At 42.1% G+C, this 26,152-nt stretch overlaps 1 protein-coding gene across 1 annotated transcript in view; it reads right to left on the bottom strand.

Annotated features, from left to right (window-relative positions):
* Positions 1 to 2,169: 2,169 nt before the first annotated feature.
* Positions 2,170 to 26,152, bottom strand: part of adamts10 (ADAM metallopeptidase with thrombospondin type 1 motif, 10) — a 202,042-nt gene continuing 178,059 nt past the window's right edge. Inside the window, exons 20-26 of the mRNA XM_068016396.1 lie at positions 23,714 to 23,877; positions 22,493 to 22,631; positions 20,331 to 20,460; positions 17,371 to 17,575; positions 9,275 to 9,451; positions 6,094 to 6,250; positions 2,170 to 3,057 (exon numbers count right to left, since the gene is read on the bottom strand). Coding sequence (XP_067872497.1) covers positions 2,948 to 3,057; positions 6,094 to 6,250; positions 9,275 to 9,451; positions 17,371 to 17,575; positions 20,331 to 20,460; positions 22,493 to 22,631; positions 23,714 to 23,877 — 1,082 coding nt within the window. The 3' untranslated portion in view covers positions 2,170 to 2,947. The remainder of the gene's footprint in view (positions 3,058 to 6,093; positions 6,251 to 9,274; positions 9,452 to 17,370; positions 17,576 to 20,330; positions 20,461 to 22,492; positions 22,632 to 23,713; positions 23,878 to 26,152) is intronic.

The raw sequence follows: 26,152 nt of genomic DNA, 5'->3' as shown, positions 1-26,152 counted from the left end.
CAAGATGTGATGGGGTGACAGTCTCTCCAAATAACATCTTGTGAGAAACAATCAATCAATCAATTAGGGGAACCTAGAAAGATTAGACCATCAAGAAGAAAAAGCCAAATCACTTCACCATCACATTCAATGACAGAAGCTCACTGAACCAATTACATAAATACTGTGGTTACTGGAGGAGGTCAGAGGTTCAGTATTTGAAGTGAGTGGCTCACTTCTTGACTCGCTAAAGCCTCTCCATTACCTACAAGGCACAATCAGGAGTGTGGTGGTATACTCTTCATTTGCCTGGATGGGCACACCTGCAGGAACATTAAAGAACTTCATACTATGCTGGATGAAGCAAGGTAGTTGATTGGCAATTCAGCCACCATCTTAAACACCAACCCTCTCCATTACCGGAGTAGCATGCCTGTGATGTGTATTATCTACAGGATAGCAACTTGCCAAGACCTCTTTGGCAGCACTTACCAAACCTGTGAACTCCACCACTTCGAAATATAACAGCAGTTAGTGAATGGAGACACCACCATCACCTGCAACTTCCCAAGTCCCCTCCATGCCACACACCATCCTGACCTTGATATACATCACCTTCCTTCATCACTGGGTCAAAATTCTGGAACTCGCTATCTAACAGCATTGTGGCAGAACCTTTTGCAGTGGTTCAAGAAGGCGGCCCACTACTATCTTCTCAAAAGCAACCCAGCACTTGCCAATGATGCCCACATTCTGTAAACAAAAATAAAGTTAGGCCAGTGTGTGATATTCAGCTGCCAGTGAAGTGTAACAGTTTCACTAGGTAAGTTTATATATAATGGTGGAAAGGTGGAAATAATGAGGCAGACATACACAATTAACCATTTTAAGCACTGGACTTACCACATTAATACGCTAAAAACTTATTTCACCAGCATGGAAATGGCCCCGGATATTGTGGTTGCTCCAAAAGGTAGGAGTGGAAGGTGAAACTTTTGATCTGTTATCTGAAGATAAATTGGGTTCCTCAATGTATGAAGGCAATCCATCAGCTCCTTTACCTTCCATACAGAAATATCAAACTAGGAAACAGTTGTTAGGTTTGCAGTTGCTGTTCTTGGACAAACCAGGCTGAGCAAAGCAGCTTGTATATGAGGCAAATACGGTCTGTGTGTCAACATGTATACCCATGCCAGACAAGGGAGAGAAAACACATAGGTAGGGAAATGTAGAAGCTGCTGGGCCTGCACCTTTCCAAAGCCTGTGAGCATTCATGGTAGTGTTGGTTCCTAAGGAGGGCAAGACAAAGTGATTCTGTTGGAAGTTAAACAGATTGACAGAGCCTAATGCTTACCTAATGCCTTGCCCTATGGAGATCCTAGAGAAGCTAGTGAGCGACATGTATCTGACAACTCCAGCCCTAACGAAAGACAGGTGGCACTAATTACAGAGGCCCAGTCATGCTCTGTATTTGTTACACCATCAAGAATATACAGGTTTACAGCCAGGCACTTTGGAATGAAGATTACATCCATTACGTCCCAACAGCTGGTGGATCCTGTTTTGACAGGGGCCAGAGATTACATACTGGTATATATTGCTGAAATTGCAGCTTTCAGTCGGAGATGGGAAGAATACCTCATTCATGTCATCAACAGACTTTCCAAGTTGAGCAAAGCAGGGTTGAATGCTCAGGCCATTAAATGCACCATTTTCAATTAAATATTGCATCATAATTTTTCACCAGATGAGCTAATACAGAATCTTAAAGATTACTTAATGATTTGGATATACCACAATGTAATATGGCAGATAATGTGCCAATTTGTATGAAAAATGTTAGCACAATTTTGAAGAACAATCTTTTGAGTATCATTGCTGAGGCAAACACCAGTCCCCCACTCATCCATTTTAATCTCAGTGTTGTCACAAATGCTAACAAACCAACATTGGCCAAGACAGGAGGCTCTACTAATACTGCAGCTGGTCAGTTGCAAAGTGGTTTATGTGACAACAGCATAATCTTTCTGGTTAGTTCCTAAAATGCTACCATTTGACGATTCCATAATACACGTGAAATTAATTTGTGAATAGTACTTTAAATTTAAGATTCCATAAATACATAGCAATCTGAAATAATAAAATAAAGAAACAGAACAATCAGTGAGCAGCTTGGACTTCACAGTCATTTTCTTGCAGTCTATTAATATTGGTTTACATTGTACTAGTTCTATTAAATGTTTTATTTATGACTGTTTCAGCAGTGCAACCCAGAATAAAAATGACCACTGTCTAAACAGTCCAGTACTGAAAAAATTAGCTTAATTCACTGGTGGAGACACGAGGAAACATCAAAAGTACAGAAAGCAGATGGACAGCAGCCAAGGCTCACTGGGGGGTTATAATGTTGTAGCTTTTTGGCAAATCTTTGCAGCACATAGCACATCAATGGATTAAGAATGGAGATCATTTATACCCTTCACAAAATCCATAATTGATACACTTACAGAATTTGTTAAATATTCTCTTTGTGAACAAGTTAACAGCTAAGCAGCACTTTCATAATATAGCTATGCTGTCATCCATAATGCTGGGGAATCAGCTCTTGCTCAGCTGCTGGACCATTAAAAAAACCTACAAATTCACAAAAGAACTGGGCAATAGCATAGCTTGTATTAATAATCTATTGTGGTTCAGTCTGCAGCCAATATTTGGCATTTAAGGCTGACTGAAATGATGGAATCCATGAATTCAGCAACATATATAAATCATGGTCACTGCTGGCTGTTGTATGACAAATCTATGAGATGATTGTTATAGTACAGTGGAGCTTATTGGTTCATGTTATTAGCTAATTAACGTCTTTTTTTCCTATCTCCTTTTTAATGAATACGAAGTATCAACATTTGGTCCACATTGCAGTCCTGCTCCGTAAAACATTTTGCTCATTTGAAGCTGTTCTTGAAGGTCAATGTCCTTGGCAAGTTTTACAACACATCTGCCTGAAGTAGGGCCTACTGCAGAATTTAAATTTTAGCACCAATGGGCAGTAAGCCACTTTATTCACATCCCTGCATTCTGTGGGAGGAAACCAAACCAAAATCAAATTCCAGTGCTCTCTGCTTCGAGACATGCTTTGACTAATAATGCTGAGAAGGAACATAGGGAAGATTCTATTATTACTCTAACATTTTTTCTAATGCAGCACACCCTTGGTACAAACACCATTCATAAAGGACTTTGTCAACATTTATAGAAATTTGACTTTACACAACAGAATAAATTTCACTATAATCTTTTCTTGAAAGGCAGTAAGAATACAATTATTTTACAATTGTCTATAATTTGCATTGAAAAATATTTATAATGAAATGTAAACTAATACTCTACAGATTGCACATGTAACAATACATTTCCTTATGAATTTATTAAGCAGTTTGAAGGAAGATTTCATGATATGACTATAAAGAGGCCTTAATCTAATCCTTCATAAAATACATACTTGTTTTTCTACATTCGTTATGCTGCTCATTTTTTATATTTGAAAAATTGCATTTGCTTGTGGTTGACAATTGTGTGAGAACTGCTAATCCATGAGGAGGAGTGGAATATCTCCATTTCTTAATTCATGTTTTAGACTTTGTCCCCATTCTATGGACTTTCTCTATGGGAAGACAATTTATCTTTAACAGCTGAATTGGAATGCATTCTGCTACACTATTTTAAGATTTTAATAGCTAGAATGTAAAGATGGCTTCTTAGTTTTTGAGGAATCCCTAAAAGGCAAATTTTAATTCATCCCTTATAATATAAAAAAAAGATTTCTTGTTGTTCAAAGCATACCTGCATTGTCACATTGGGAAAAAGAAAATTAATGACTATTTTAAATACGTGAAACTTCTAATCTAAGCAAAAGCCTGCCATGCCAGCACTTAGTGCCTCCAGGCAGTTGCAATCCCCAAGCATTAGGAGCCCAGTCATCCCTGTATGCAGCTCTATTAATTGCAACAGAACTGTAATTTCTAGAGGTGCCTGATCCCAAGAAAAAACACTTCAATATTATTATACTGTTTTCAATTGATGATGGGGCAATTCTTTGAACACAAAGTGCATCACTAGCTTTTCCTTTGTTGCTAAGTGTACCAACCCAAAAAGTCTGTCAGAATTATGCGGATGATATTTGTCTGGTGTGCAAATTGGATGGACAGAAGGAAATGTGATTGTTCTGCCCTCCCGATCACACCAGCAAGACGTCCAAACCACCTTGGTGGCAGGTCTCTGCCAATGTCATTGATAAGAGATGTACAAGTACCTCTCTAGATAGGGAAGTATTCCTTTCCAGTTGGCAGTGAAATAGTGAGCCATTATTAAGATGAGGAGCTTGCTATGTAGGTAACCATGAACACAGATCGAATCTCACAATCAAGTTTTCATGATATTGGCCCTTCACTAAGAGTTCGCAAATCTTATTTACATGACGTTCCCTAAATCAGTGCTAAATATTCATATATGGAGCAAAAAGTGGAGTATTACAAAACTGCAAAAAGTCATTTACTTCCAGGGATAATTTGTTACCAAGCATCCAGAGCAAAGTCCAGAAGGGATCATTCCCTCTGTGACATCTTGAATTTGTACATCCATGACGCCCAGCACCTGCTCCCCTTCCCAAGGCATCTTCCCATGCAAGCAAAGGAGATGCAGCACCTGCCCTTTCACCTCCTCGTTTCCAGGACCCCGGACAATCCTTCCAGGTGAAGCAGTGATTTACTTGTACTTCTTTCAATTTAGTATACTGTATTTGCTGGTCACAATGTGGTCTCCTCTACATTGGGAGACCAAATGCAGATTGGGTGATTGCTTTGCTAAACACCCCCAATCAGTCCACAAGTGCGACCCTGAGCATCCAGTCACTTGCCATTTTAATTCTCCCACACTGACCTCAGCCTCCTACATTCCAAGGAGGCTCAATGAATGCTTGAAGAACAGCACCTCATCTTTTGATGAGGCACTTTACAGCCTTCCAGACTCAACATTGAGTTCAATAATTTCAGGTCATAACCACTACTCCCATTTTATGGAGCCGCTGCCATTTTGCCAACGGTGAAGTACACCCCCCTCCACTGCCATGTGGAGAGGCTACCAGCCTAAATGAGGTGCATTCCCTGTGGCAGCCCGGGGGGGTGGGGTTGGGGGGGTTGCTATCAGAGCCAGATTTCCATGGTCGAAATAGGGGGCTGTGGGCAGGGAAGGCAACCCCCTTGGCCCGAACAATCTCCCCAGAGGGGTTTCCCCTCCATCGCTCAGCCCCTGAATTTTTTTACTCGCTCGAGCTCCCAAGGTCTCCTGCCTGCCTTAGTGTTGACCATCTCTCCCGGTGGTGCTGCTGAGGCTGCAGAGCTGCCGGCCCTCTGATTGGATGACAGGCCTGCAGGTGGCAAATTAGGAGGCCACCTATGGTAAAATGGCTGAGCTGGTGCCACTACCAGCAAGTGCAGGCTCGGGACCTGCTTTTCACCCCAGCGTTGGGGTCCCAAAGCCTGTGGTAAATTTCAAGCCATTAACTCATTAACATCAAGCAGCACAGTGGCGCAGTGGTTAGACCCGCAGCCTCACAGCTCCAGCGACCTGGGTTCAGTTCAGGGTACTGCCTGTGTGGAGTTAGCAAGTTCTCCCTGTGACTGCATGGGTTTCTGCCGGGTTCTCCAGTTTCCTCCCACAGCCAAAGACTTGCAGGTTTGATAGGTAAATTGGCCATTGTAAATTGCCCCTAGTGTAGGTAGGTGGTAGGAGAATTGAGGGAAGGTGGGGATGTGGTAGGGATTAATGTAGGATTAGTATAAATGGGTGATTGATGGTTGGCACAGACTCGGTGGGCCGAAGGGCCTGTTTCAGTGCTGTATCTCTGTATGACTCTATAACTCTGTTTCTCTCACCACAGTTGCTGCCTTACCTGCTGAGTATTTGCAGCATTTTCTGTTTATACTCCAGACCAAGCTGTGCTTCTAAGAACTGAACAGATTGTCTCTGAAGAACATTTCACTTGGACTTTCTTGTATAAACATTACAAGGATAGAACTAGAGCCATGTAACAGGATTAAAAGATACAGTTTTTACCTTCTGGATTCTCAGTGGGAAGAGCTTCACATCTGCTCTCACATTGCTGCATGGCTGCAGGCCTAAGGGACTCTGGACATTCCATGGATGGCTGACCAATGTAGGTCAAGCACTGAACCATCCGCATCTGTTGACCCAGACCACATTGAACAGAACACTGAGGAAAGAAACAAAATACAGATGTTATCCTAAGCAAGTATGGAGCAAAGCATCATAAGACTGTTCAACAAGAGGAAAGCTGAATCTTCTACAGCCTCAAATATACCCCAGGACAGAAGTGTGCATTTCACAATGGTGTCATGCATTAGACATTAATTCAGAGTGTGGTGAGGCATTGACCTGAAACGTTAACTCTATTTCTCTCTCTGCAGATGCTGCCTGACCTGCTGTTTTTAATTCAGATTTCCAGCATCCGCAGTATTTTGCCTTTGTTTGTTGTGGAGCTGTGGGGTTGACCTGGTTTTAGCCTTCTGAATTAGTGGGTTAAAATGGGTCACAGAACTGATGACATAATTGAGCCAAAGATTTGAAAAGCTGGAAAAGAGGAATCATTGAGGCTGTCTGTATCCGCATGCTGCAGCAAGCTTCACAGGTCTTGAAGTTTTTGCACGGGGAAGAAAGGAGTCAATTGATTTGTTAATAACCATAATTGGAGAACAGGACTTTGTGTGGGGGTGGGCTTGGACAATGAAGTTTCTGAAGAAGTGAGAAAGGATGGCTGGTTTGGAGAACAGTTGAGAAATCTGTTCTAGAGATGAACATAGAATCATAGAAAGTTTATGGCACAGAAAGAGGCCACTTGGCCCATCGTGTCTGCGCTGGCCAAAAAAAAAGAGCCACCCAGCCTAATTCCACTTTCCAGCATTTGGTCCATAGCACTGCAGGTTACAGCACTTCAGATGCACATCCAGGCACCTTTTAAATGAGATGAGGTTTTCTGCCTCTACCATCCTTTCAGGCGGTGAGTTCTAGACACCCACCACCCTCTGGGTGAAAAAATGTTTCCTCACCTCCCCTCTAATCCTTCTACCAATCACTTTAACTCTATGCCACCTAGTCACTGACCTCTCTGCTAAGGTAAATAGACCCTTCATAAGTACATCAGAACATAAGAAATAGGAACAGGAGTAGACCATATGGCTCCTCGAGCCTGCTGTGCCATTCAATATGATCAATGCTGATGTTCTGCCTCAACTCCACGTTCCCACCTGCTCCCAATATCCCTCGATTCCCTGAGAGACCAAAAATCTATCCATCTCAGCCTTGCATATAGTCAACGATGGAGCATACACAATGCTCTGGGGTAGAGAATTCCAAAGATTCACAACCCTCTGAGTGAAGAAATTTCTCCTCATCTCAGTCCTAAAATAATCAACCCCTCAGCCTGAGGCTGTGCTCCAGTGTTCTAGATTCCCCAGCTAGGGTACACAACCCCTCAGCGTCTACCCTGTTAAGCCCCTTCAGAATCTGGTATGTTTCAATGAGATCACCTCTCATTCAGAGATGGAGACCAAAACTTTGCACAGTATTCCAGGCGTGGTCTCAACAAAGCCCTATACATCTGTAGCAAGACCTCCTTATTCTTGTACTCCAATCCCTTTGCAGTAAAGGTCAACATGCCATTTGCCTTCTAATTGCTTGCTGTACCTGCATGCTAACTTCCGTTTTCCTTGTATGAGTTCACCCAACTATCTATAAAAAGTTTCACACCTTTTAAAAAAAATTACACTTTTCTACTCGCACTTCTTCACGTTCTACTCCATCCGCCACCTTGTTTATATCTCTTTGCAGCCTCTTTGTGTCCTCACAGCTTAAATTCCCACATAGCTTTGTATCATCAGCAAACTTGGATACATTACTCTCGGTCTCTTTGTCTAAGCCTATTAATATAGATTGTAAATAGCTGAGACCAGCACTGATCCTTGCAGCATTCCACTAGTTACAGTCTACCAACTTGGAAATGCCCTGGTTATCCCTACTCTCTGCTGCCTGTCCATTAATCAATCCTCCATCCATGCTAATAAGTTACCCTCTACTCCATGAGGCCTTATCTCGTGTATTAATCTTGTATGACACCTTATAAAATGCCTTTTGGAAATCCAAGTTTACCAATGGCTCCCCTTTATCTATCCTACTAGTTACATCCTTAAAAAACTCTAATAAATTTGTCAAACACGATTTCCCTTTTGTAAAACCACCTCGACTCTGTCTGATCACACTATGATTTTCTAAGGAAATTGTTAAGACTTCCAGCGTTTTCCTGACAACATGACAAGCTAAGTAGCCTGTAGTTCCCTGTTTTCTGTCTCCCTCCTTTATTGAATAGTTGGACCATTCTAGAATCTCAAGAATTTTGGAAAATCATAACCAGTTCATCCATTATCTCTGTAGCTACCTCTTTTAGAATCCTGGGATGTAGGCCATCAGGTCTTGGGGATTTGTTGGCTTTTAGTCCCTTAAGTTTCTCTGATACTTTCTCGCCACTGATATTTACTTTAAGTTCCTCACTCCTATTTGCCCCTTGGCTACCCTATATTTCTGGTATGTAATTTGTGTCTTCTGCTATGCGCATTTTTCTACTATCACTGTTATTTCACTGTCTCCTGTGTTGTTATATCAAACGCTAAAATGATGCAGCATTTACTAGATATCAATGTTCTGCCAGTTTACAGTAATCCAACATGACACCGTAACAAAAACATTTTTTTAAAAGCTGAATAATGAATTAAAAAAGTTATTTGTAACTTAGGAGTCCGATAAAAATACAAAAATATTAAGAAAACTGTGGGAAGGGAAAATATCAAAGCCCATCCCTGAAGTACATTAACTCTCCCATGATAGCATGTAGATATATTTTGAATGGTCCCAATATTTTTGCCTCTATTACCTTGCTTGGTGGGTTACTCCAAACATTTTTTTGACTTCAAAGAAAAACTAAACAGAGTGGGCCCTATTTTGCCCAGAGTTTTTTTCAAACCACTATTTCATGTGTGGAATATTGGAATATTTCCACAATTTTAAAATCTGGCACAACTTTTCCACTTGAGCCTGGAGTTGAATTGATGAAAAAAACTTTACTGTGTGGGACCTTATATCTTCAGTTTACCTACAACCTTATTTGTACAAAGTGCAACTGTATTTTATTGAATGGGTCAACAAGTTATAACGTTATACTGATTACCGGGCTCCATTCTCCTGCTACCCAGCGAGGGAGCGGACATCGCTGTGAAGTACATCGTATTCGGGTGGGAGGTTTGGAGTCGGCAGGACAGTGGGAAGCTGGATATGTCACGGTGTAATCATTGCTCTTGCAAAGTACAATACGGTGTCGATTACCTGTTCCACAACTTGGTGTGCACTGTTTAAGAAAAAGAAAGAAATACACACTAACATTTTGAAAAGCGTTATGCATTTCACCTCGATTCTTTTTTGTATAAGCTGGATGCTACCATCAAGAGAAAATAAGGCCTGGAATTTCTCTGCAGTGTTTTTGGGATGAACTCAAGCTTATGGAAGATGGGAGGCCAGCCAGGAGAGCACTGGAACAGTCAAGTCTGGAGGCCATAGGATCATAGGAAATAGGAGCAGGAGTAGGCCATTCAGCCCGCCGAGCCTGCTCTGCCATTCTAACAGATCATGGCTGATCATCTACCTCTACGCCATTTTTCCCCACTATCCCCATCTCCCTTGATGTCGTTAGTATTATTAGATTTCTGTCTTGAACATGTTCAATGATTGAGCTTCCACAACCCTCTGGGGTAGAGAGTTCCACAGATTCACCACTCTCTGAGTAAAGAAATTCCTCCTCATCTCAGTCTTAAATGGTCTGCCCCTTATTCTGAGACTGTGTCCCCTTGTTCTAGTCTCACCAGCCAGAGCAAACGTCCTATCCACATCCACTCTGTCATGCCCTGTAAGAATTTTGTAAGTTCCAATGAGATCACCTCTCATTGAAATTCTAGAGAATACAGGCCCAGTTTCTGCAATCTCTTCTCATAAGACAATGCGATCCCAGGATTAGTCTGGTGAACCTCTGTTGCACTCCCTCTATGGCAAGTATATCCTTCCTTAGATAAGGAGACCAAAATTGTACACAATACTCCAGGTGCGGTCTCACCAATACATTATACAATTGAAGCAATACATCTTTACTCCAGTACTCAAACCCCCTTGCAATGAAGGCAAACATACCATTTGCCTTCTTAATTACTTGCTGCATCTGCATACTAGCTTTTAGTGACTCAGGAACAAGGACACCCAGGTCTCTTTGGACATCAACACTTCCTGACCTCTTATCATTTAAGAAATACTCTGCCTTTCTGTTTTCTCTACCAAAGTGGATCACTTCTCACTTATTCACATTATACTCCATCTGCCATGTTCTTGCCCATTCACTTAGCATGTCCAAATCCCCTTGAAGCCTCTTTGCATCCTCCTCACAACTTACATTCCCTCCTAGTTTTGTGTCATCCACAAATTTGGAAATATTACAATTGGTCCCCATATCGAAGTCATTTCTATAGATTGTAATGAAAGCATGGATGAGGATTCCAGCAGCAGAAGGAAGGATCAAAAAGATGTGGTCAGAGCCTCCAATTTCTCCTCTCTGATTTTCTTCAACAGCCTAGAGTGCATATATCAACAGGATTTGGAAACTTATCCACCTTGAGTTCTGTTCATTTTTTTCAGAATAAACATGGCAATTGCTAACAAATGTTCTGCTTTCTCCTCAAGTACACCTGTATTCTCAGTTCAATTATTATATATTTCCTTCATAGCTTCATCCTCAAAGATTTGATTTCCCACTTCAGTTGTCCTGCAATCTCTTCAACCATCCTTTTCTTTTTTAAAGGCTTGTAAATGATTGTACTATTTTCTTTTATATATCTGCTAGTACTTTTCCATATTCATCCCCTCTTACCCATGATGTGCCCCGATATTCATCTCCACATTGCGAATGTGCATAAAAGATGTAACGTAATGTACAGATGGAGTATACTCTATCCGGAAGCACCTGAACCCACCCATCTTTCCAGATCAGGTATATTGCATAATAGGCTCATGTGCCAGGTACCTGGAGTGCTCAAGACTGGATGCATTCCCATTTGGTGGGAAAAACTGCAGCTTGCTAATTTAAAAATGTGCTAGCTTGGTTGCTTGGCTTTCTTTGCTTTACTGGCTGAATCCATCCTGCTATCATACTGTTGCCATCTGAACCTGACCTGCTATTAACTTGTTGCTAGCTGAATTTTGCTGGGTCTGCCTGGAAGCTGGCAGTATTATTTCAGATAACAGAATGGTAGGCAGTACTGCAAGTGGAGTGCAGGAGGGAAGTTCTCTTCCATTTTATTGAAGTTCATTCCACTTCTCAGCCCCATAATGGGACGAGTAATGTATATAATTTAGATTAGTGTTTGGATTCAGAAATTCAAAGCGAAGTGGTCAAATTTACAGATTATAGCAAACTAGGAGTCTGGAGAGGTATAGATCAGCTATGATCGAATTGAGTTGCGGAATTGACTCGAGAGGCTGGATGGCGTGGATTTGGCCTTTCCTGATATCTGCTTGATTCTGGTGTTAAGTCCAGGTGACCAGCAACAGTGATGTCATCAAGAAGGGAAAGCTGCCAATCACATTGAACTATTCTCACAGACAGCAAACCAGGAAGTAAAATGCACTTAATCTTTCACTAATTAAAATTTTACAGAGAGTGAAATGAATGATTGGAACAAATGCATGGGATTAAGGTAGAAGCTGAAATATATACAAACTATAAAAAATCTTAAAATGCAACTTTGTTATCATAATGGAGAAATTTGACACTCTACAAATATAAAATTAGCTTTTAGGGCCAGTGGGGCTGTTCAGCAGTAATTATGAATTTAGTATGCCATTAAAAATGCAGTTACATCTCATTCAACAAAGTGTAACTTTTTCAAGGGTTTTTACTGCGAGACTGAGAGCATAAAAGGGCAAGTTTTCATCAGTTCACTGATTTCTAATTGATCACAGTCTGGGACAACATCAACATAGACAGCACACCCTATGGGGAAGCGTAGAATCGCTGACAACAACTTCTGGATTTCCATCTTTAACTGCGCATGTATGGACCCCAGAAATTAATGTCAGTTTCAGAGGAGTAATGATGGCGAATGCTGATAGTTTCACTACTATTCTTTAGTCTTTAGTCTTTAGAGATACAGCACTGAAACAGGCCCTTCGGCCCACCGAGTCTGTGCCGACCATCAACCACCCATTTATACTAATCCTACACTAATTCCATATTCCTACCACATCCCCACATGTCCCTATATTTCCCTACCACCTACCTATACTAGGGGCAATTTATAATAGCCAATTAACCTATCAACCTGCAAGTCTTTGGCACGTGGGAGGAAACCGGAGCACCCGGAGGAAACCCACGCAGACACAGGGAGAACTTGCAAACTCCACACAGGCAGTACCTAGAATTGAACCCGGGTCGCTGGAGCTGTGAGGCTGCGGTGCTAACCACTGCGCCACTGTGCCGCCCAAATTACAGAAAAATCCAGGCCAAATGTCAATGAAATTTAAACTACATAACCAAACATATGGGGATAGGCCAGGAAGGTGCAGTTGAGGTAGAAGTTCAGTCATGATCTTAGTGAATGGAGGAGCAGGACTTGAGGGGCCACATGACCAATTCCTACTGCTATTTGTTATGTTCTTAATCGAATGCAAGTCAATGGAAGCAATGACCACACTATCATATTTTGGTCAAATTGCACCTTGATACTGTAATGAGTTCTTTTATGTTGTCTGATGCAATATAAATGAGATATCTGGAGTCCAGGTTGTTGAAAATCTCAAAACAGGTTTATTACAGCTAACTATTATATACAGTACAGGGCTAACTATTTACAGAACCTGCCTCTAGGTGTTACAGTAGCAGAGTGACTCTGGCTTTGAGTCACATGACTACACCGTGGCACTTAGCTCATTAGCATATTAGGATCTTAAAGGGATATCACTCTTAAAGGCAATCATACAACATCCCCCTTATTTCCAAAGATAAGTGTTGTATGCTAAAAGTAAAAATACGTGAAATTAGATATCAAAATTATTTACACGGAATATAGAATATAAAATTTACAAGTATAGAGGCTCAAAAGTCCATATATCTTTGGAAAGGGTGCAGAGGAGATTTACTAGGATGTTGCCTGGTATGGAGGGAAGGTCTTACGAGGAAAGGCTGAGGGACTTGAGGTTGTTTTCGTTAGAGAGAAGGAGGAGGAGAGGTGACTTAATAGAGACATATAAGATAATCAGAGGGTTAGATAGGGTGGATAGTGAGAGTCTTTTTCCTCGGATGGTGATGGCAAACACGAGGGGACATAGCTTTAAGTTGAGGGGTGATAGATAGAGGACAGATGTCAGAGGTAGTTTCTTTACTCAGAGTGTAGTAGGGGCGTGGAACGCCCTGCCTGCAACAGTAGTAGACTCGCCAACTTTAAGGGCATTTAAGTGGTCATTGGATAGACATATGGATGAAAATGGAATAGTGTAGGTCAGATGGTTACACAGGTCGGCGCAACATCGAGGGCCGAAGGGCCTGTACTGCGCTGTAATGTTCTATGTTCTATATCGTCCCAGTTGTTTGACAACTCTTGCTCGGGGAGTTTGTCTCATCTGTTGTTGTTCTTTCTTAAGTTTCTCCCTCTCTGCATTCAGTTTCTGTCGCTCTGCCTTCAGACTGCTAACAAGCTCTGTGCTTTTCTCACGATGACCACTTTTGAGGTCTTGTCATTCTTGGAGAGTTCTGGCACCTCCTCTTGAAGAGCTAACAGGCAATCCTTCAACTCATTCCTCCTGTGCCTCTTCAGGACATTGTGTGTCCTTTGCCTCTCCTCATCCTCCGCCTCTGAAGGCTTGGGGCTCAAGGTTGAGGACTTGTTGGGGGGGACTGTACTTGATCTCATGGAAGTACCTGTCCATTCTGGCTCATTGTAGTGTTGACGGTTCTCTATAGAGCAGAAGTGAAGGTGCAGCATAGTTGTGCTGTTGCTGGATTTTCAGACTGTACCTTTTGATGCTGGTCAAAGTTTGCGAGCGGGTTCCGGTCCTTGGAGATTTCCATTGGCAATGCTCCCCACTGCCAGCCTTTGCTTCTCACTAGTGACAACATCAATCTCTTCTTTGGAGTCACTGGAGCAAGAGGAAACACTGCCTGTTGACAAAGAACTTTCACCATCCGAGTTGGCATCACATCTCTGAGAAGGGTCTGACACTTTCCAAACCAGAACCACTGATATCCTGGATGAACTGGGATTCAATGCTAGTTCCCTTGGTCTCTTCTGCTGTAATAGGGATCTTGGCAATGCTCTCATGGATAATAATGATGTTGAGGTCATTACATGCTCGTAGTCAAGCCACTGCTGGTCTGCTCATGTCTACAAAGGTAGAACGTTTGTGGTTTCCATGCCAACTTGCCGTATCTGCATTACATTGTCAGTCTGCCCCTGCAAGGGATGGGTGATACTTGGCAGTTGTCAGTTGTATCATAGATATGTACTGAAGTTGTTGGAAATCATTGAGGATTCGGACTGGTAGGAAATCTGCTGTAACGCTGGTGTCAATTTTGACACTGAGTATGTTTACCAGCTTTCTTTGGGCACGTGATGTGAATAATGGTGAAAGCTTCCAGTTGTTTGACTTCATCAACGTGATGTGTCAGGTTTACAATATGGAACGCCTGTTTGTCTTCTGGCTGAGAATTACTCCTCGTTGAGTCTTGTCTCAGGTCTGTTTTGCTGTAGACTGTGTATCGGCTTGTGTTTATGCAGGTCTCTGGCACTCTCCTTGCTTATGTTGCCCTGTTGCTGTGCCTGTCTTCTGTTAGTCTGTGTCCTGCAGTGACTTCTGGCCACGTCTTTGGAGCCACATTTCTTGTATGGGCGGGCTCAGTGTCCTTTTGCACTGCACGCCTTGCACAGGTCATGAAATGCAGGGCAATTTCATCGTGAATGGGACAGACTGCTCTTACCACAACTTGCTTGCTCTTTTCGACCTGGTTATCATGCCGATACTGTTGGCTGTACCTAGTGCTGCCAGATGCTGTTGTCCAGCTACAATGGCTTCGTATTTCCTGCCATATTCCAGCAGCACATCAATGCTGTGACCTTTTCTTTCCCCCCCCCCCCAAGAACTCTTTCTGAAACACTTCAATGTATGTCGATACAATCACTAGCTCCATTATTCAGTCTGGCAGCTCAGTTTCTGAGAAATCGCATTTGTTGCCCTTACTACAGCATCTATTAACAATCTGGTCTATTGATTCCTGTGGCTGTTGCCTGTAGGATATCAATTCCAGGCGGTGAATTCGAGAATTCACTTGTAATCGAAGTTGATCTTCCAGCACTTTCCATATGTTTGCGGGATCTTTCTGGTCCTCATCAGATAATCCAGGTGTTGATTCTGTGTAACCCCTCATTTCCAACTGATATTAGTATTTTCACAGCCTGTTTTCCTGGTTCTACAATTACTTGGTCTGTGAAGCTTAATTGTATTCTTTGTTGGAACAATTTGAACTCAGATAGGATATCCATGGCCTTCCAGGTCATGCTGGGAAATTTGGTATCCAACTTCCTGCTGTTCTTTGGCTTAAAACTTGCTTTAAGACTTGTCCTATGACTCTGCACTGTTTTCCCTTTAAGAAACAGTCTGTAATTAAGACTAGCTGCTTTGATTGACGGGAGAAGGTGTTGTGTGCTGTGTGTTTATCCTGCTTCCAGCACTTAAGCCTGTTCTGTTTACACAGCTGTTCACTAGGCAGTTCAAGTGCTTTTTTTACTTTGTTTTTGCAGCACTTAAGAAGGTCTGTTTGCATAGCTGTTTACTAGCTGCTAGAGTTTGTTTATATTCTTCACGCTCGAGTGGTTTTCATATTTTCTTTACTGTGGCTTCATGAATGGAAGTGCTTATTCACACTCGAGTGATATAATGGTTTTTAAAAAAAAACTTTTGCTGCGTGGATGAAGTATTCAGGGTTTCCCATGTTTTTTCTAACATATGTCTCCTCTAATGGCGCCAACCTCGATCAGCCTGAGAAAAGGAGTTGGCTCTTCCCCCTTTATTTCTATTTCCCACAGAGGCTTTGAAAGATGAAAAATCTATTTTTAAGCACTGCAGAGCTTTTTCTTTTGACTTACCTGATTTACTTGCCACCTGTTCTGAGCTCTGTCATCTACAGCTTGAGGTAAGTTCTTTTTTTTTCAAACTGTTTGAGCCAGTTTTTTTTTAACTTTCTCTGTAGTGGCTATAGGAATGGTTGTTTTCAAAGCTGTTTTACCTGTGGTTTTCAACTTAGACTTTTCTCTTCTTATCACAGCTGCCACCATGTAATAAGTTCTTTTATGTTGTCTGATGCAACATAAATGAAATGCATGGAGTCCAGGTTGTTGAAGATCTCAAAACAGGTTTATCACAGCTATTATATACAGTACAGAGGTAACTATTTACAGAACCTGCCTTTAGGTGTTACAAGAGCAGAGTGACTCTGGCTTTGAGTCACATGACTATGTCCTGGCACTTAGCTCATTAGCATACTAAGATCTTAAATGGATATCACTCTGTAAGGTAATCATACAACAGATACTGTATCTAGTTCTGGTCATTGAGACACAAGGAAGCCATTCAAGAACTAGAGGCAGTGCAGAGAAGAGCCAGAACCAATACCTGCATTGGGGTGCCTACCCCACTGAAGAGATTGTATCTGGAAAGACATCCTGCAGTCTGAGAGGGATACACCAAAGGCCAGGAATAGGCTGAATACAAACGGCTGTAAAATTTTTCCACTGACGCTTTTGCTACAGTGATAAAGCCTTCTAAGGTCAAAAGTGATACGCACACTTGCTCCTAGCAGGTGTAGCTCCCATAAGGTCTATTAGAGACCAGCTAAGTGGAATTCCTAAGTTAGCCTGGGAAACACTCAAAAGTGACATCTCAATGTAAGTGGGTAGGAATAAGGAACACTGCACCCCACCCACACTCTCCGTGCAATTTGTGGGGCAAGGAACCAAGGGGAGAAACATGGTGGTTCTGGGATCCACCTCAAATTGTAGAGATTGTGTCACAGTTCCACTCCTTCTGCGGATTAGAATTTCTACCCTAAAAGGAATAACTTGTTGTGACTTACAATTAAATACCATTAAGTTGCACCTTGAATTTCTTCAACTTTGTTGATATACACCTTCATATTAATTGGACATTTAAATCCTATAAGAATAAAGTATACATTACCTCAGACCAATCAAGCGGCACCCATTCAGGTGGACAAGTGTGGTTATTGCAGCTTTCCTTTATCACGGGACGTTCATTTATGCAGTAACTATCATCCAGTACTTTTTCCTCAGAAGCAGTGATTTTTTGGACACATATTACATCCCGAGTGCGAAGTCCACCATTGCAGGTCCGACTACACTCGGACCAGTCACCTACAATCCAACTGGAAAAGTGTAAAATATAAATGACCTTTTGTTTATGTACAGACCCATAAATACACAGACAGAGCACACAAATATCTTTTCAAAACACCAACATTATGTGGCTCAGAATATTGGTTGGTTTCCGTTGGTAAAACCTTGGTTCTCCCAGAGACACAGTCTAGTGGCCCAACTTGAATCCATCACTTATGCAGTTTGTGTGTTCGCGTCTGGAACTCACACCCACTGTACAGCCAGAGATATATGAAAAAGGTGTTAATGATTGGGGAAAATTAAGCCCTGATTTTAACCGGGAGTGGGAATTGGGTAGGTGAATGGCAAGGCAAATGACAAAATTTGTCCTTAAAAATGACAGGGGACTAAATTTAATAGACAAAGAGAACGGGCATAGGGATCGCAAAGTGGGATGAACCTGGACCTGTTGCTTCCGATGCAGGCAGCATGCCAACTTTGTGCTGCCTGCTAATTAACATGAGTGTAGTACACATGCGTGCTAACTGTGCTGTTGTGTGACTGCATGCCTCAGCAGTGAGCCCAAAATTGTCAGGGGGTAGCGTCAACTAAAGCTAGTCTGCACGAATTAAAGCCAGCCTTCACCAGTTAAAGGGAGGTGCATTGTGCCTGGAGCTGGTACTCAAAGTCATTCTGCAACTGATTCTGACCTGGGAAAGACAGAGAATGGCGCAACATGGGAGGCAGCAGGCTCCAAGAGTTTCTGCCATTGCACTGGAGGCCTTGATGTAGAGGAAGCGTTGAAGTGGAGAGACGTGCTCTATCCATAGTCCTCCAGACAAACTCTCAGTCCTCCAGACAAACTCTCAGAAGGCAGTGGGACCAGATAGTTGTGGTAGTCAATGCCAGGAGTCAGGCCTGGAGGACCTGGAAGCAGAGCTGCAAAAGGTTCAATGACCTCACAGGAGTGGTCAAGATCAGTATATGCATCTTTAAATGCCACATCCCACCAACTGCACCACTAGCCTCAGGCACTGCACAATGCATCACATCCCCATCACTCACCTACCACCAGTCTCTATTAATCAGGACACATACCTGACATTCATAGCTTCATCTCACCTTCACATATTTAGCACTGCTGCAAGCCTGACACCCACATCTCAGAGCTTGCACATGCTGCCACTAACAGTCACATCACCCAGATTGCGCCACACTCACTGACACAATTCCCTCTCTCTTGCAGGGCAAGGATGCGCACAACCAGAGGCAGAAGATGCTAATCGGTGGGGGACAGGCAAGGCTGCATCTCCTCACCCCCATGGAGGAGATGGTGCTTGCCTTCATTGGGCTAAAATGATCGACAGTGGTGGTATCCTCATACCTAATCCTTCTTCTCACTCACTTCCCCCTCATCCCACAATCTCTTCTGATTTAGAAGCTGCAGATGGTATAAGCATGCATTTCTTACTTCCCATGCCCCCATCTTCTCACCACAATCCTACTCTTGTGCCTTTCTCCGTTCAGATAAGCAAGAAACACAACCTGCCCAGGCCGTGGTTGAAGAGCAACAGGTGGAAGAGCAAGCAGACAATGGTGAAGAAAAAACATTACATGATGTCACACTCAGTCACCAGCTTAGATACTGACACTGTGTTTAATTTAGAGGATAGCTTAGAGTTGGGACATGTACATGGTAAGACACTGGGTACAAGTGACCTGCAGGGAACAAGGGTAGCACAGGTGTCAGCTCCTCAAAGGGTGAATTTGCACACAAGTTCCGCTGCAGAGGACTCTGTAGTGTACTTTGATGGGGCAGGCTACAGAAGGCAGCTGATGGCAATGCACAATGAGGTGCTTGGTGCATTGGCCTGCCAGAAAGCCTGCATGCAGTATCAAATATTGGAAGAGTCTGGCACCAACCTTGCGCAGAGCTTGAAGACCATTCTGTCCAGCATGGAAGTGCTGACCAACTCCATTAGTACACTTGTGGACTCAACCATGATGCAGCATCTGATAGTCGATGTCTCAGCTTCCATTGCAACACAAGCAGAAGTTTGGTTGCTGCTGTAGAAGGTCAGTTTGCTGCCAGCCTTGATCTTTTCTATTGGTCTGCTCTCAGCCTCCCCTTTAATACCACTCTGTTCTTGGCCTCGCCAAGAAATATATTTAGTTTTAATGTATTTGACTTTAATTCAATTTAAGTCCACCAGTTATCTGCCAAGCTTCAAAGCATCTTCCGAAGAAAGAATATCCTACCTTCAATGATTTGGTTTAAGAGAATCATAGTATGATATAGCACAGATGGAGGACATACAGTCCATCATGCCTATGAAAGATCTCTCCAATTAGTCCCATTCCCCTCCCCTTTCCCCAGAGCCCCGCAAATCTTTCCACTTCACGTATTTTATCCTGTTCCTTTTTGAAATTTACTATTGAATCTGTTTCCACCACCCTTTCAAGCAGTACATTCCAGATTATGGCAACTCACTGCACAATCACCTCTGAATCAATTTGTTGAGAGCAAATTGAGGTTTGAAAAATGTACATTGAAGATTTGGAAGGGCAATCAGACCATTGACCAATGACAAAAGTGATTGTGCACAAAGTGGGATGGATTTTATGAACAAAGATAATTTCACTGTTGCCACTTTTTTTGGTGGTCCTGGAAGAAGCCCAGTTATTGCTATTGAATGAGCTCAAGAACTGATCAGATGAAAATTCCATTCAGCTTATTAAAGTATGACATAGCAGTAACATTTTTCTATAAGTGCTAACCCAGTTCTTAGTCCCTGCATTACTTACACTGATGTACATGGCTCAGTGTTGCAAGCACGTTGTTTTTCTGGAAGCTTGTTTTCACTGTTACAGTAATGGGCAGAAACAACAGAATTATCATCCAATTTCTTGCACACAACAGCCTGTGCCTGTATACCTATACAGAAATGATAAAATTTGGTAATCAGTAAACTTGAACGATATGCTATCAGGACTGGAGATCACCTTTTTAAAGCCAAATAAGTACAGGTCATTAGTTACTGTAATTTCTACGTAATCTTATTACTCTGATCCTGAAGTTAATCTGAAAAATAAAGAACTAATAGAAACGTGCAAAACTCAGTTATTTGGATTGTCTGTGCTTTATTTTATTTAATTGCTTACTTTGGTATATTAAGTTCAAATTCATAACTACAGCTAAAATATAATATGGGAATTTTATAATCTGATGGCCGGGTTCTGTATTTGTTGGAAGGTGTGTTGGGGAAGAGAAGGGGGTAAGTGGTGTTGCAAACTCCTGGGACCATATCTGTACAGGAATCGCACAGTCTCGGGATCATCGGAAGCTGCCATTCATGACATGACGGCTGCATTAAGGCTTCAATATTTATATTAATTCAGCGGGCTTGCAACTTCCCCAAGGGCTGCCCGGAAATGGTCAGGTCAAAAGCAGGTTCATCTCACTGAATTTTGTCTTTTTTTCTTAGCCACTGAGACTCTGGCACATTTTAAACAAAACTGAAGTGCCAGAAAGTTATTTTTAAAAAAAACCTGACCTTTCAGTATCCAGTGAAGTCAGCTTATTTTAACAGGCTGCATGCACCTGTTGCTGTGTGTGGGATACATTATCAGTCCCTATATATTACATAAAATGAAAGCACATCTTCTGATTTACCAAGAGCAATGATATGGGAGATCTGACAGTCAATAATATATAAATTATGTATGTCTCGTCACTAATAAACACTTCCTCCAAGATTTTCCATATTAATTGTTACAACACATATTTGTTACATTTGCAATTACCTGTGAGACCGGTAAGAGGCTTTGTAATAAGGCGTGGCCAATCTTTGGCCTAATTTGCCATCTTTTCAGTCACAAGTGTCTGTGATGGTGGACATCACTCTGTAACTGCACAATCTGGCCACGGGTAGATTTTTATAACAAATCACTCAAAATGCTTTTTGAAAAATTTTCATCTGAAAATGTTTTGATTTGTCATTTTTTTCCTCAGTAGCTGAAATTTCTGGTGTCCAAAATAAGGGTTTAAAGAAAATAAAAACTTTTAGAAAAAACACACTTTTCAGAACACAACTGAATTATCATTTGTGTCTTTTAATGCCTCCATTGATGTTTTACTTAAAGGAATTAACCTTTTGCAGATTGGATTTAATATTTTGCTAGAATTGTGATGCTATGAGCTGAATTTGGATTGTGTAGTTTACCCAATTTCGAGTGATGCACCAATACTATTCAGTCAAAACTTTGGCACCTCAGGAGGCTGCCCAGTAAAACCTGGTGGCCTCCTTGCGAGCTGTAGGATGGGGTTGGGGGAGGGTCCCTCTTGGTTGAGCACTCAGTGCTGCATGGAGGACCCTCGCTGAAAAACTGCTCCTGGTGGCACTGCTGGGACTGAAGAGCTGCTGGTCCTCGGAATGGCCGGCAGGTCTTGAAGGTGGAACACCCTGCCTCGGAGGGGCGGAAGCCATGATCTCAGACAATTAACTGCCTGAGCCCCACAAAATAGCATCGTGGCTTCCGGGACCAGCGGAGGCAGGTTCGCCTCTGGCTTTCCAGCTAGTGGAAGGGGCCAATGCTTCCTCATTAAATCCAGCCTATGTCTTTCTTCAAGCTGGTTGTTCAATTTTCAAAAAAACACCGGTTGAATAACAATTGCAACTATTTATCTTGTCTATGATTTGTTAGTGGTCAGAAAAGCTAATCGTTAATTCCTTACACTCTATGAAGCAGAGATTCGAATTGCGGACACCTGTTTATTGGCCCAAAAATTGCTAACACATATTTATTGACAGGAGTGGACTCACTGCATGAGCAAACCAGGACTGGACATGCCAATAATATTAGATGCATTCATCCCACAATTGCTATACATAGTCATAAGCAAAATATATTTGGCATTCACTAGCCATCATAATCAAGACCAGTGTTCATATTTTGCTACTTCTTACCTCCTGCACAGATTGCAGTACACTTGGACCATGGAAAATATTGCCATTCATAGCTTGCCTGTGTGTCACCACTGACAGCACGTGTGATGGGTGCATTAAACTTGTAATGAATACCCTGATTTTCCTCTTGTACCAGCACCTGCAAGAAAAATGAAATATAATGTAAGGCAAATTCTGTATTTTTGCTTGTTTGGATACTTATTAAATCAGAACAATACTTACCTTTTCTGGATTTTATTTATTGTAACATTCAGACACCCAATTTCCAAGTTACATTATCACTGTATAGAACAGCTGACTGCTGCACTGTTTGCTAGTTGCATCACATTCCCCATGAACAACAGGAGCAACAGTGTGTGGAACTGAGGTCGCATGTAATGGTGGCAGGCTCCATTCCCTGAAGGGCATCAGTGAACTATTCGGTTTTTTGTGAGTTTCTGTCACTTGCACTGCTTCGGGAAGGCTCTTCAAATTGTATTCATTTTCTTGGGCATACAAGTATTCGGAGGCAGGTTTTAAAAGTTTTTACATATCAAAAAATATCTAATTTATTAAGAAACTGTCAAGTGTTCACCAACGAAACTAGTAAGTGATTATTTTAAGTCATTTTCAGTAATTTCAAATTGGGTTACGCACAGTTGGAGGACTGGATACTCATACAAATACACTTTTTCTGCTACGAACCTTATTTTCAGCTATATTAATAAAACTGCTCTAGGTTACCACTCTTAACTACATCAATGGTTTTAATGGATAGAAAAAAAATAATTATGTTCTATTCTGCTTTCCGATTGTGCTGGTTCAAGGAAGATTTTACATTTGTGATTATGCAAATGCATTTTAGTGGAAACCTGAAATTAACCAATGAAATTTCTGGCGTAGTTTGACCACGATTTTCCAATTGTGCCCAAAATGGAAACTGTTTCTCAATATTCACACATAGTAGGAAATTCCCCAAATTGCTAAACATAACAAGATCTGCACCAATAGGTATGATAACTTAAATTGGCTCCTGAATAAGATACATTTGGAAGGTTTAATAAATCATTATTGGAAAATGTTGCACTTCTACGTCTTCTCATTTCCATTTTAACAAGGTAAATAAGAACGTGCTGTGTTTAATAACCTTCATCTTTAACTAAATTATTCATGTATGCTTTAAAATTCACCTGTTTTACTTAAACTATTAATATTCAAACTACAATAGAAATAAATGATTACCATAAGAAAAAGACTTGCATTGGTAGGTCCTAATGCTCCCAGACACTCTGGTTCATCATCGGGCCTCTTATAGTGGAAAGCAGTCCCAGCAATATCAAACCGCTGTGGTGTATCTATGGACCAGCCACCATTAATAAAGTATTCTTCACCATCAGACTTCAGTGCTTAAAAGGAAGTTTAATAGTAATGAAAGAAGGTCTTAATTATATTATTTAAATGCATTTTATTAGTTGGTTGAAAGTCACCGTCTTACTCTTCCAAGGTTCAACAGTGACTGAATATAACTCCATCATTTTCTACCCTGCCACTCCCATCAAGTGTCTCCCCCATCTCCTGAATAGGGTTTTGTGCTACAAATTCACTCTGCTACTGCCTTATACTTCACCTGAGCCTAGACAATGAATGCACGCATGCTATTTGACTATGGGAAGGCATTACAACCGAGCCCAATTCTGTCTTCAATTCCAGGTGTACATTTTTACCCAGGGGACCAACCGCCTGCTGTGGTTAATAACCAAACACTTTTCAGCATGGGGCCATATTTTAAATGATATAAATTTTAACACAGCTCTTTATTTGGATTACCACAAAAGAATGAAATCGGAGGAAAAAATACACAAAATTATCTGAAGATTTTGTTAAGTGGTTCTGTAGAAACATTAGGAATAAATTGAGAGAACTACAACTGTATGCTGCTAAGGAAAATCCTGAGACAACAGCCCTCGCAGAACCACAGCTTGGCTTTGAGGATGGGCCAGAACTTAATACACCTTAATATAGATGGGGCTGAATTTTGTCATTACAGTGGGGTTGCTGATGACGGGCTGAAAAGCCGGGGCAATCCTATTTTGGCTGTTTGAGGAACCCCTGGCTCTATTTTACCTCTGCCAGACACTAATTAGCTGCCGTTGGGGCTATGCTTCCTTTAAGCAGCACAGTGGCGCAGTGGTTAGCACCGCAGCCTCACAGCTCTAGCGACCTGGGTTCGATTCTGGGTACTGCCTGTGTGGAGTTTGCAAGTTCTCCCTGTGACCGCGTGGGTTTTCGCCGGGTGCTCTGGTTTCCTCCCACAGCCAAAGACTTGCAGGTTGATAGGTAAATTGGCCATTATAAATTGCCCCTAGTGTAGGTAGGTGGTAGGGAAGTTGGGGATGTGGTAGGAATATGGGATTAATGTAGGATTAGTATAAATGGGTGGTTGATGGTTAGCACAGACTCGGTGGGCCGAAGGGCTTGTTTCAGTGCTGTATCTCTCAATAAAATAAATAAAAGACAGCCGCTGCCCTGGTAGCTGCCAGTCAATTGGAGGGCCAGCAGTGCCACTGGGAGCAGTGGCCACTGCTGGCACTGTGACTGGAAGAACAGCATGCCATGGAAGCAGGCCACCCTCCCAACTAGTTTAAGTGAGGTCTGGGGGTGTGGATCCTGGCAAGGGGTGGGGAGTTGCTGTGGGCTGCCATTGCCATTTGGGGGCCCCTCCCTGGGCTACAGAATGCCTGAAGAGGAGGGCCCCCCCCAACCCGAGCCCGCAGGGAAGCCGCCACCAGGCAGTCTCCCCCGTGAGGCGGAGGGCCCACCCTGCCACTGGTAAAATGCCAGCGGGAACAGCCCCTTTATTGGCCACTTAAGTGGTTCAATTGGCCTCTGGGTGGGATGGCTGTCCTACACTTCTAGCCGCTGGTAAAATGGCATGGTGGCGGGCACTCCATTCCACCCTCCCACCCCGCTTTCTCTCACCATTTACAGGTCGACCCGCCTCCCAGCTTGTACTTAGAAGGACATTGTCTACAAAAGATAGAGTAGGTGCTTCTGTTAAGAAAGGAATAAAGCAGTGGAGCAAGGTGATATTGTAAGGGGGCAATCACTGTTGCTCACTATAGATACTGGAGTGTTTCTTGGATTATGCTATATCAAGTCAAACAAGGGAAAGGAATCTATTGGCAAATTTATAATCAAATCTAAGGAAAAGTAGTGATGCTGGGACATTTCAATTCTTCACTAATAAAGGAGGATGAGTGAGCAAGCACAAAAGATGAGAGGCCCTCAAGAGGCATTTATTAATGCCGTAATTACTTCTTCATTCAGCATGTGGGGACTACTACCAGAAGATTTAATGGGATATATTGTGGAATTGCCGCCCAGATGTAAAACTGACATTGTGGACTGTTCATTTTCATTTGAAGATTGGGTGGTTTCTATAGCAGGTCACTGATCCACAGCAGCGGTTATACACCTGGGTAACAAGTTGAAAACGTACGCCAATATGTTGATGTTCAATGGAGAGCCATAGATGATAGGTGATTTAGAAGGAGCATGACATCTTTGGTTTACTCTGCTATTTCACTCTAAGATTTAAAGTATGAAACTTCAGCAAGTTCGTATGTTGATGTTATTTTTTCAAAAAGCCCTGTTTACAAGAATGAAGAGATATCTAGCAGT

The sequence above is a fragment of the Heterodontus francisci genome, chromosome 36 (genome assembly GCF_036365525.1).
Source record: "Heterodontus francisci isolate sHetFra1 chromosome 36, sHetFra1.hap1, whole genome shotgun sequence".
NCBI lineage: Eukaryota > Metazoa > Chordata > Chondrichthyes > Heterodontiformes > Heterodontidae > Heterodontus > Heterodontus francisci.
The sequence above is the reverse complement of the archived record's forward strand: the minus strand, read 5'-3'. Positions and strand labels throughout refer to the sequence as shown.